Raw genomic sequence first — 12,838 nt, 5'->3', positions numbered from 1 at the left:
AGAGGTTTCACACCTTTTTGAATGAGCGACAGTCAGTATCTAAATAATTTCTTCTGTTTTAATCCCATAATAATAACTGAGTGCAATAAAAATATTTTAAAGAATTAAATTATTTGAAGAATATTTAGGTTTGAGATTTTTAATTTTTTTTTTTTTTTTTTTTTTGTTCCAGGGTGAACGTGGCTTTTCTGGTGGTAAAGGTGAAGAAGGAGAAAAGGTAAATTATTTTGTCCATGTCACAATTTTTTCAACTTAACAATTTGATATAAGGCCAACAAGTAGAGCTTTTTTCTGAATGTGTTCCTTGACTTTTTCATGACTCTTTCATGAATTATTCTTATTATTTTGCTAGACAAATGCTTAAGAACAAAGACTTTTTGTGCATGCTAATCAGTGAGATCAGTGCTTCTTTTAGAAATACTTGATTTTTTTAAGAAAAGATTGAATAATGCAGCCTAACAGAACCATAGCCACTAGACTCCAGTAATGTTTACTGCTCTCATGTTTCTATGGTAGCTAGTAATGTTTGTTTATACAGTATGAAACGTATCATAAGATGATGCGTAGACATTTATAGTACTTAATTACTTCTTTTGTACATTAAAAAAGTACTTTTGTACAATTTCCTGTGTTGATTGTATGTAGTAAATATTTTACACATTTTTTCCTAAGAACAGAAATTTACTGCAATATCGAAATTTTACATTTACTACAGCATAACTGACTGCTAATTTGGAAAGGTTAATTTCCATTTGTATGCTTCAAAGACAAGTATGTGTTGAGGGACAAGTGGAAGGAAAACACCTGATCTTTGATTACCTAGTAGGAATTAAAGTAATGATGGTGATAGTTTATGCTGAAACTTCAGCTCCTAACCATGTTGCTGCCTGGTTACTGCTTTTTCACTAGTTTTGGTTGATTTGGATTAGGCAACCTGAATTAAGACTCAGTTTATAGAAAGTTTCTGTGTGCTTCAGCTGACTGTCTGAAAAAGTGCAGACAAGCATTTCTGCTTTTGTGTGCTTATAAAGATGAAGAACAACACATGCTGCTATTCTGGTGATATTTCAAATGAAGAAAATGGAGAATAGGCGGCTGAATTTAAAATGCGCACTATATCTGTGAGTAGGGCTGTTTTGGATATGGATATATTCACTCACCCACTCTTCAAAAGTGTCAGCCAGCTTTACAGTGTTCGTATTTTTAAAGAAAGCATGCTATGGATTAACAGAATTTAAGCAGTTTCAAGATTTATGAGGGTTTTTTTAGAAGAAAGTGTTGTAGTAACCAGGAAGGAAGAACTGTCAGAAAAAAAACAAAATCCATAGCAACAAGCATTTATAATGTGAAGATTCAGCCTCTGAAAAAACCCACTTGTTAAGCTTGAGTGTTTCTAACTCCACCAACGGATCTTATTTCCTTGGTGGTATCATTATTCAGCAGTTCTGAAGGGCCTGCAGGTTTTTTTCTTCTTTTTTTTTTTTTTTTTTGGTCATAATTGCTATGCAGCTGTGCTGTGCTTTCCCCGAGTTTTATGAGTAAATTGTGTTTTGACACAGACATGCAGTTCCAGCTGTTGCTGCCACTCTCTTTGCTTGCTTTCCTTTATTTTAAGAGAGATAAAATGACCCAACCACTGGTAGTCACATTTTTTGTTATGTGGAAGCTGAGTCAGCACATTTGGACCAATTTAAAAGTATTTCCAGTGTAACTATTAATAATGTATTCAGCTATCCTTAAAATAAAAGGAAAATAAACAAGTGGAAGGATCTTTATTTGCCAGTGATTACTCAAGAATAATTTAGGGTAGTCTCATGAGAAGCTACACATCATGACTTGTGAGGAAGGAGTGTGGTTTAGGCTATAGGAAGTAAGTCTCAGCCTGGGCTTTAGCAGTTACTTAATTTGGTCTTAATTCAAATAATTACTAAAGAACAACAATTGTGAGTTCCCAGTTACTGAACTCCAGCATTAAAAATGTATCAACACCTTTGCATTTTAACATAGCATCACAAAATAAAATAGTTGTAATAATTTTTGCATAAAAACATTATTAAAAATCTTGGAACCTAAATTTGATTTTTTTCCTAATACAAAAAAACTTCTTCGTATTGCATATTAAGGAACAAGATAGTATTTGCGTGCCATGTCTCGCATATCACCTAGCATGAGACACAGTTGCCTAAACATGGGATATTTGCATTCCAAACTCTGCAGAAGTACATTAAAATGAACAATCCTATATTTTTGTTTTGGTGACCATATAATTCCATGGGATTGAATGCTTGAAACCAGTTCAGTCTTATACTGCTTGGTTTATCAAACCAAACAAGTTGACCATGGCTCTTATTGTACCACATGCTACCTTGGCAGAGCAAACTCCGGGGCCACCAGAGAGATGTAGGCAACTGAGATGAAAGTGAATGACTGTATGTAAATTAGAGGAAACATCTATAATTTAAACAATTAAGGGAGATTCTTTAGGCATTTTAAAGGTTTCTTTGTCATGCTTGGTTTTCCTTGAGGAATCCAGAAGTCTTGTTTTGCCTTCCTCCTTTTTTCTTGGTCTTGGTTGAACTTGGTTTGCTCTTACAGAAGCCAGTAGTGGTAACGGAAGCTACAGACTGTGTGTGGAGGTGTTATGCTGCAAGTTTTCCCTCCATGGGAAATATACTCTTCCTGTAAATATTATTTAAATTCTCCTTTGTATTCTGTTTTCTTTTTGTTACTTAGGTAATGACATTGTCTTATGTGTTAGTCTAATAGCTCTAACAAAAACATTGGTCTACTCTTTAATAGCATGATTGAAAAAATATATGCTGAGAGCAGTTTTCATTAGTTTGCTGCCAGGAAGTCAGACTTTATCATATGGATCTATCCTCAACCTAATTGTAGTTAATTGTAATCTGTTCAGAATTGTAATTTTATGGTATAGGATAGAAAGGATGAGTATAAGACTTTGTAATTATAGGCAGGAGGGAAGGACTGATGATAACTAGAAGAAAGCTTTAAAATTCAGAATGTTCTTGGCAAATCAGAAATGTAGCCTGAAAAAAAAAAAAAAAAAAGAATCCAATGCAGAAGTAACAAGTGCAAGGAGGTACCTGTGGGGGAGAAAAAATGAGCTGCAAAAAAACCCCAAATCAAATAGTATCTACTCAGAAATTAAAACGTGAGGATTGTTTGGAGGAGAAGCTGAGCACACATAAATGCAGTCAGGCAGTTGTAAATGAAAGACTTGAGGATGTTTTAAAGTGAAATATTGTCTGCAACACTGATCAAATAGTCCTATTTGGTACTGGTAAGGCTTCGACTTAAAGCATTTTGAGAGCACTGAGAATGGCTGGTGCTCAGGGGCATACAGCATTTGAGGAAGGATGGTATGAACAAAGATTACTTAGAGTCAGCTGAAAATAAATATGTAAACAGTCGTCAAATACATAACACTGCTGTAAAGAGGAAGAAAGTGGTATATTTGCTGTGTCTGTTGTAATGAGTACAAAGCAATGAGCTGAAAGTGAAGTAAGGAAAATGCTGTGTAGCCATTGGGAAAAGGTTTTTAATTTTAACACTGTTGATTGTTGTACAGGTAATTTTCTTTTCCGGGGTCTGCAATTTTTATCCAAGTTACAGAAAAGGGGAAAAACTAAAGAAAGGCTTGCTTCATGCAAATGATCAGATTTGTCTTAGATGATTTTACCATTTTCAGTTAACAGCATCAAAATTATGCAAGGTATCACACTGATGTCTAATTGGATAAGCACAGAGAACAGCAAGACAGTTTCTTTTTCAACATATATCCTTTTTTTCTTTTTCATGCCTAGTTAATACTTTTCTGATGCAGGACAGTGAAGCTCTGGAATAGGTTGCCCAGTGTGGTTGTGCATCCTCTTTTCCTTGTGGTTTTCAAGACCAGCCCTAAACAACCTGGCCCTGACCCCATAGCTGAACACTGCTTGGAGCATGAGGTTGGACTAGAGACCCCATTTGAGGTCATGTCCAGTCTTAGTTATCCTTTAATTTTAGGAACAGTGAACATGCACGTGATATTTTTCTGATTTCTGTGGGTTTATGTGGATTTATAATCTGGAGAATAATACAAAACTATAGTAGTCTTTCTCTGTTTGGTTGAGGTTTTGTTTAAATGTTGTTAGGGGTTGGATTTGAATTTACAGTATGGACCAATATTGTTCACCAGCATATGTTATAGACAAATTTCTTTAAGATGTATATATACATTCACACACTCTAGTTTTGGAACATCATATCTAGGGATGACCAGTGCCCTTACTTAAATATCCAATCATCTGTCAGCTGATGCAGTCTTTCTCATAAAAACTCTTGTAGAAGGCTTGTTTGGGTTACATTGTAGATGGTTGCTTGGATGATGGGTGTGTATGCATTCACTCATTTTACCTTGGGATTACTGAAACCCTATTACATAATAAATTGTTCAACATAAATGAAATCTAAGGGTGTCTTCAAAATTTAAGTTCCAAAAAAGGAGAATCTAAAAATTTTATTACTATTAAAATTGCCATGCATCTGTTGGGTTGTCTGATCACAGCTCCATTCATGTGAACTGTGGCAGTTCCCCTAGCTGAATCCCTGTTTCTGTTTTAGCTCAGAGGCAAGTAAGGTATGATGTTATGTAGACTAAATCTCATTACTAGCTGATGTCTTTGAAGACTCGAAAGTTGCAAGTGGTAGAGTACAAGGATGGCTGTTCTCTGGAGAGAGACTCTTCAACTGCAGTTTTCCTTGACTAGGTGCTTTCCTTTATAAAGCATATTTCCTTCCCATCTCACACTTGAAACAGAGGATTTTGAAACAGGATGTCATTGAAGCTGAGCTATGTAGCAGTACATGTACTGTGATATGTGCTTGTTAACAATCTTTGCTGAAGTTATTATTTCACTGTAATTCTTTGATTTATATTTCTCAGTAAAATGATATAAATAAAAAAGATGGATGTATTAGACTAAGGGAAACTTTGGGAGCAAAGCCGTAGTGATAGTCATTCATTATTTCCAGTTTCATCCTTTTATCTTTACTTTTTGTATATTTTGATCGTGCTTTTGCCTGTGTATACATGTGAGAAGAGAGGAGGAGTCTGGGGCTTGTCCAGCATAAATGTAGAAAAAATTGTCATTTGCTTCATTTTCTTCTAAACGCAGGATGTTCTTTGTATATATTTACTATTTTGTGAAGTACAATTTGAATTATTCCAGGAAACAGGGCTTCCTCTGTTTCCTTGAGAAGAAATTTCTAAATAGACCTTAGTGTCAAGAAGATTTCCTGGAGGTTCAGCATTTTGTACTTCATCCTATCACACCTGATAAAATACCCCGCTGTCCATCTTCTATCCATTCAGAACACACAAGACTATAAACATCCAGTGTGTCCCCAGGTGCAGTCTTTTATTTCACAGTCTTCAATATGTTTTTTTCTTAAATGAGCATAAATAAAGGAAAAGGAATCTCCTTTCTAAGTTGCTGATTGAAGTTAGTCATTATTTACTCATTCTAATATTTTGATGTCTGTACCATAAATCTCAGTAGTGAAACCAGCCCACGTAAGAGCTCAACTTACTGGGGAAGCTTCCAATCTACTAGAAAAATAGAAGCTATTACTCATGGATAGATGACAGTAATGAGGCTCAAAGGTCTATAACTAAAACTACAAAAAAAAATTACAAGATAGGCAGTTGGTAACCCTCCTGTCTATTACTACAGTGCTTCTATTTGTCAGCTGTAAATTCTGCTACAAATGCTTCAGTCTGAACAAAAAATTAGAAGAGTAAATTCAGTAAGCTATGTTTGGAATAGTCCCTAGCCTATTCTAGGCTATTATATGGGGTAATGCTAATTAGATTCACTGAAATGTCTGCAAGAGACCTTCACAGCTGGGGTCTATTAATTTAATAATGTAGATGGCCAACTTGCAGGTTCCAACATCTATCATTGTTTAATTCACTTGCACATACTCATTTGGTCAGATTAAAGGTTCATCATGCTCAGCATCCTGCTTCTGACAGCCAGAAGTGGTGCCCATGGGAAAGCATAAGGACAAAGTGAGCAAGTACAGTGCTTCTCCCCATGTGCTCTTCCAGGCTCCAATTATGAGATTGCAATCTTAGCCAGATGTTTTCAATGAATTTAGTAGCCCTCAATGGACTTTTCCACCATTAGTGAGTGAAGTGTTCCCTTGAATTCATGTAAACTTTAGGCATCTGCAATATCCTGTGTCAAGGAATTATGCCGTTTATCTTTTGTGTTTTGAAGAACCACTTCCTTTTGTTTACTTGGAACCTGCTTCCTCTAAATTTGGTTTGATGTTCCCTGCTTCTTCTATTGGAAGATTTCTGTTCTCCTTTTCAGTATCAGTCAAGAATCAATAAGCATCTTGCATGCATTCCTGATCTGTCTCTTCCATATTGAAGAATGCCATCTTATTTAGTATCTCTTACTATGTAAACTGTTCTATATTTGATCATCCTTACTAGCTGCCTCTGGATGTTTTTGAGTTCTATTGTAGTGTTTAAACACAGTAGAGAATATTCAGTGAATATCATATCACAGTGAAATTCTTCACTTTGTTCTGTGTGCCTTTCTAGTACCTTCTCACATGGAAATTCCTTTTCACCCTCTCATTAGCTTTGAGTGTGGCCTCGAGATCTCACTGTTGGTCCTTTCAAACCATTACAAGTCATTGCATTTAGGAAACTGTGATTGTATTCACAGATGTTATGGCTGCATCTCAAGCATAAGGATTTTACTGCTTTCATCATTTTAAATATAACTACACTGAACTTCATTTGTCCTTCTTTTTCCATGTCATTTCATCTTATCATGCCTATATTGAGTTTGTCACAGGTCATCCTCATCTATTTTATCCTGTATAATTTGGTATCATCACCTGATTTAGTTACATACCTGAAAATAGTTTTCTTTATGAGGTTTGAGAGTAAACAATTCATGTCTTGCTGAGAACAAGATTAGTGGAGGAGTGACTTTGCCACTACCTAAGTGCTGGTGTGAACTCTCAAACTCTTTCTGCCTTGGATTAGGAATACAGTATTTGACAAGTGCTTATTTTTTGGCATCAGAACAGTATCTTTTACAGTCTGATCTCCCCCCCCAGCATTTGGTGTAATCTGAAAATGGCCACTTGCAGGTATTGAGTACAATTTCCTTCAGTTCACAAAGCTTTCCAAATTCCAGTTGCTTCCCACAACATAGGAAGCCTGTTGCATGGCAGGCCCAGATGTGGAACTTTGTGCAAGAAAGCAATAGGGTGCTCAGAAACAGGCAAGCTCATTCTAAATGAGTTATCTGGGGTATCAGCAGCATTGCAGCTTCATTAGTGGGCACTCTGAGATGTACGGTTTAAGAGCATGAGCAGAGTGCCAGGTTGTTTGGATGTATCAGTTCCAGTAACGGTTACTTCTGTGCCACTTTGGAGATTTCTGTGAAGATATATCCAGAGATGGATGCCTGGGTACTGCTACTACTGCAGATGCACAGAAAAGATATACTAGTTTAGAAACATCTAAGGTTGTAAACATTTTGAGTGGTAATTTTGATAAATGATAATTAATTTAAAATTAATGTAACAATTTTTATCTATAAAGAGTGCTTGCAAATTTAGCACCTTAGAAAATATTCTGGAGGAGCAGAGAAATATCCACTGGCAGGTGTAGAGAACACAGCATCATAACCTCTATACACAGACATGTTGAGGTCCCAGTTTCCATTTAACCACTCTGAGGGTTGTGTATCACCAGTGGGGTGGCTGCTGGGGCTTGGGTTGGGGTACCTGTGTACAGGAGAGAGGGTAGAGATGGGCATGGACCTTGAGTAGGCTACTTGGGCAAAACAAGAAGAATCGGTGGCAGATGTGTATGTATTTGTGAGAGGGATGGAAGAGACTGATAGTAATTCAGAAGCCAGTGTGGGGTACATCAGTACTAACGTGGGAATATAACCAATATTTCTAGTGTTTCCTAGCTCTTCTATTTGACTACACTGCCCTACAGAAAGTATATGGTCTGAATATTGTCTGTAAGTAATCTCTTACTCCTTTCCGGAGTCAAAAGTAGAATACAGAATTGCTTGTTTCCTTGCTTTTGTCAGCTTCGCTAGGTAATTGTTTGTAATCTGTGATGAGGTGGCAGGTGTTTCATGCTCAGCCTCTGCTTTTAGCTCATTCTCTGCTGTAGCTACCTAGTCTTATAGCTCAAGTGATAAAGCTCATTGCTGTGAATTAAAATATTCTCCCATATAACTCCACAGATTATATTTGTTGAAAGGTCTTATAATTCATTATGACAGATGATTTTTGTTGTGTGCCATTTATTAATCTGAACAGACTGAATTTTAAAAGATGGCTGCTACATCAAAAGATAAGAAATGCCAGAGCAGAATTAATTTGCAAACTAAATGTGACCTCAGTTGGTTTAGAGAGAGACCTGGAAATAGCCCATCTTATGAATGTTTCTACACAATAGTCTCAGAGAAACAGATCTGACTGAAGTTCAACATCCAGTCATTTTTGTACAAACTTAGTTTTTTATTCCTGTTTCTTTTTTTTCTTTTTTTTTCTTTTTTTTTTTGAGTTGTTTGTTTGTTTGTTGTTGTTTTAATCTGTTTGCTATTTTTGTAACTTGCTCTTGTTTATCTGTGCCTTCTCTCTTCCCTTTTTTCTGTCTCATAGGTTACCTTTCCTGCTGTGTTGGCATCTATGTTCTCTTTGCCTATTTTACTTTTCCAATGGCTGCTTATGTTTCACTAATATCTTTGCATAATCTTTGAGGAAAGAGTTGTCTTTAACTGAAAGTGCTGTGAGAAGCATTGTAGGTCCAGTATATTATGAATACTTCAGCTCCTTATGGATCTCATGAGTTCTGGATAACTTCAGGTTGTATCACTGATACAGTTTTATAGTTAGTTGGGACTAAAAATTAAAGTAATTTAATTTGGCTGTAATTCCCCATGTCTTGTGACCATGTAGTCTTGGTGGGATATTTTCTCTTGATCCCAGATCTGGTAATAGGTTTACCTCTGAGTGTATTTCCTCCGTTTCCAGTTGAAAGTGCACATTTACAGCGATTCTATTTATACTAATATCCTTGTATGTTTACATACATATTCATGGATGCACTAGAATACATTATTTCCTTCAGGGAAATATAATACAATCACAAAAATATTTAGTAACATACCAAGTAGTAGATTCCTAAATTACATCAATCCTGCCTTAATTGTTTGGGTTTACTGCAATGCAGTTATTGAAGAAAAACTTCTTTTACAAAGAACTTTAAGCCAGAAAGAAGGCTCTGGAGAAAGAAGGAGTTACATCAATAGACTGAATCCTCGCTGGCAGGTGTGGTGTATGAACTTTAACATAATGAACTGAATAGAGGTCTTGACATGTGAGTCTCCTTTCTTTCAAATGGGAGGTATTTCTTAGGAGTTGCTGAGCAAAGATATGCTTTAAGGCTGAGCTGAAGGGCTCTACAGCAAAGAGGCCATCAGCACACTGCAGCTGCTGCTAACAGGTTATGTTGTATGCACTGTTGCAAAGGATTATTCTTTATGAAAAAGAGAGTACTGACAGGTTCCTAATGAGAAGCGGCAATAGGAAAATCCAATAAAATAATAAAAGAAAACATCATTTAGCATAAATTGCATATATACTTATGCAGCCTTGTAATTTTTATATTTTAACCTTATATTGTGAGACTTCTTAAAAAATTCTTTCATGTGATATTTCTAAAACAGCCATGAATACGAGCAAGTAAATTTGCAGATGAAGTCGTAGAATCATGGAATAGTTTGGATTGGAAGGGACCTTAATTTTAGATCACCTTATTCTTTCCCCACAGCCAGAGGCTGGAACAACTTTCACTAGACCAGGTTGCTCAAAGCCCTGTTCAACCTGTCTGGGATACTTCCAGGGATGGGGCATCCACAACATCCTTGGGCAACCTATTCCAGTGCTTCACCACCCTCACAGTAAAGAACTTCTTCCTTATATTTAACCTAAATCTAGCCTCCTTTTTTTTCTAAAAAAAAATAAAAAAAAATACAAAGAACCCCAAACAAACAAAAAACAACAACAACAACAACAAAAAAGCCAACAAAATCCAAAAAAACCCAACAAAACATGTTTGAGTCAGTAGGCTTCCTAAATGGGCTCTTGCAATTTTGAGTGAGAGTTATTTGCAATTAGGAAAAGAATCACAATTCATGAACAGTGTGTTGAAAGAAGCAATGAAGCAGCTACTTATATTGGTCACTGTAAAACAGGTGAACACAGCACCTTTGTTCATTAATATACCAAAATTAAAACTTGCTATGTGGTGAATGGGGGAAGCAAAGACAGATGTAGATGTTAGTACTGAAAAGTCAGCAGCATATGTGTTTAACTGTATTTAATTCTCCAAAGCACTTTTTTTTTATCCTCCACTTAACAGTAGTTGATACTTGTTAGCGTAATACTGTCAATGATAAAAAGAGTCTTCCCTCAACATCTTTTTCCAGATGCTTCTTCCTATCCCCAGTGTCCCTGTGCAACTGTTTGTTTTGTGCCTAGTAAAGTAAATAAATCAGGGAACTGTTCTGAGCAAAAAAAGCCTCTGTTTACTGGGTTATATCCCAGCAGATTCTGTTTCTCCAGACTGCTGTCTGGCTTTTCTTCAGCAACCAAGATACTCCAAAATAGGCATATTTTAATAACCAGAAGTTGCTGCAGTCCTATATAGAGGTCTTTTGGGGCTGGAGAAGAACAGTATGATTCCCTTAAACTAAACCTTGTACTCCAGGAACATGCCTAAGGTGTTGCAATTGCTAATGGCTCTTGAGTTCATAAAAGCAGACTAAAATTACTGCAAGGTAGGTTTGGAATAACTCCAACAACTATACGGTGAACATCTAGTACGCTGCATCATTTGCTCCATAGATCCTCTTCTGTTGTGCTGCACAGTATGTACGACAGTAAATGGAGCTGTCTTAGATGTCTGCAGAGAGCATATTGTTGATCTTCCCTGCAGGGTGAGGCCAATGTATGTTGTGCACAGATAAAGTTTTGTCCTGTACCCTTTTATGAGTTTTATGTACTCCCTGAAGGCCACTGTTAACTTAAAGTTACTTATGTTATCAATAGCCAACCAGTACCTACAGCTCATATTTCCCAGGATGTCCTTTCTAAGGATGCTTTCTTCCCTTCAGCAGGCTGCAGAATGTTCTTTCACCTATTTATTTAGGTATTTATTTTATATTATTGTATTTTATTATTTATTTATTAGAACTGTTGATTTTTTTTACACTTCACTGCACAGACATCCAGCTAGAATCAAAATACGACAATTGTTTTCATGCATGGTACACTATGGGCTGGTTGTATGAACAGTTGCCAGGGAAGTGGGTTTTCATCATCTTGAAAAAGAAAATTTCTGGCTTGAAATCTATAATTACTAAGTTTTATGCAAAAGTCAACCATTTCCTTCTTTTCTAGCTGTGTTATGGACTGGCCTTAGTGAAATCTGACTGAGCAAGGTGTGCGTAGTTTGAAAGCAGACCAAGTCTACTCCTTTGATAAATATCCATCAGAAAACTGAACATATCACACCTTTATGTTGTACCAGGCTTCATGAGGGCTTTATTAAAACCCCAGTTTCCTGTCTAAAGTATGTATTTTCATGGCCTTAATAACCTACCTAATGTGGTCTAAGAAGCTAGAGGTTACTGGTGCTGCTGTCTGTGTGGGCCTGATGAGTACAGGTAATAGTTGTCATAATAATAAATGACATTATTTTGGTTGTTATGTGACAGAAATAAAGCTAGAGGTGTGGCCTTTGCAGAAAAGACACAGCAGTCCATCAGCTTGCGCAAACACTTGATGTTGCTTTAGCCATCTGCAGAACATCTTTTAGGGTCTAAATAACCATAGCACTAGCCTGCCAAAACCACGAAAGCATGGTCTAAAAAATAGTACGTTCTGTGAAAGCAATCCTATTTGTCAGCTGCTGACAAGAACAGATTTGCTTTAGGTTGCCTTAGGAGACCAGCCTTGAAAAGAAAGTCGTTTATTCCTCCTACGGAAAAATCTTCATTCAACACTAACACTAAAGCCAGTATAAACAGAAACCTCCCCATTGAAAGACAGATAGAATTTTAAACAATTGTAGCTGAAAGTCAAATCCATTTGTAGTATTTACTTAAGAAAGGGAGAAATAATGTGCTCATTAAATGAGACAGCTTTTTTCTTCTTTAGATTTTAACCTATTGATAGATACTGAAGATATATCATGGAATTTGGTGCCGGAGACTTGGCATCAAGTTCAACTATTAGTGTTGTTTGTGAGTGATGTAAGAGCAAAGTTCTGTAAAAGCTCAAGTATTTGTGCAAGTCAAAATGTGTTATGATATTCTTGTCTTAGGCACAGTACAAAGACAAGCAGACCATTTCTCTCATCCCAAAGATATTACAATTAAAATAAAAGATTTAAGATGGTTCATAGTTCGGAAAGACTTTTGCTTTTGGATTTTGAGAAGTATAGCACAATAAATGATGTGCAGTACACCAATTTTTAAGCTGACTTGACATACCATGTATAGAATATATTGTAGACTGAGTAAAGAATATTATATCCATTACTATTCATGATGGCTTTCTTAGAATCTTTAAAATATATGTTATGATTTCTTTCTGTAGAGGCCCGGCAGGCGGGGAGCGGGAGTTGCCCTTTATGTTAGGGATAGGCTGGAGAGTATGGAACTCTGTCTGGGGACAGGTGACCAGTTAACAGAGAGTTTGTGGGTCAGGGTTAAAGGGA

General features: G+C 36.4%; 1 protein-coding gene across 11 annotated transcripts in view; it reads left to right on the top strand.

Annotated features, from left to right (window-relative positions):
* COL19A1 (collagen type XIX alpha 1 chain) overlaps positions 1 to 12,838 on the top strand; it is a 184,504-nt gene that overhangs the window by 63,853 nt on the left and 107,813 nt on the right. For 8 of the 11 annotated variants that reach the window (XM_061358584.1, XM_061358576.1, XM_061358581.1 and 5 more), the window contains one exon: positions 173 to 217. The exons of the other annotated variants lie outside the window; for them this stretch is intronic. In XM_061358584.1, the coding sequence (XP_061214568.1) occupies positions 173 to 217 (45 nt within the window). The remainder of the gene's footprint in view (positions 1 to 172; positions 218 to 12,838) is intronic. 11 annotated transcript variants of the gene reach the window in all.

Source organism: Neopsephotus bourkii, unplaced genomic scaffold (assembly GCF_033783945.1).
Source record: "Neopsephotus bourkii isolate Nb327-2 ecotype Australia unplaced genomic scaffold, CSIRO-AGI_Nbou_v1 NB_947, whole genome shotgun sequence".
Lineage (NCBI taxonomy): Eukaryota > Metazoa > Chordata > Aves > Psittaciformes > Psittacidae > Neopsephotus > Neopsephotus bourkii.
Note: the sequence above shows the minus strand (reverse complement) of the source record. Positions and strands in the feature narration are given on the sequence as shown.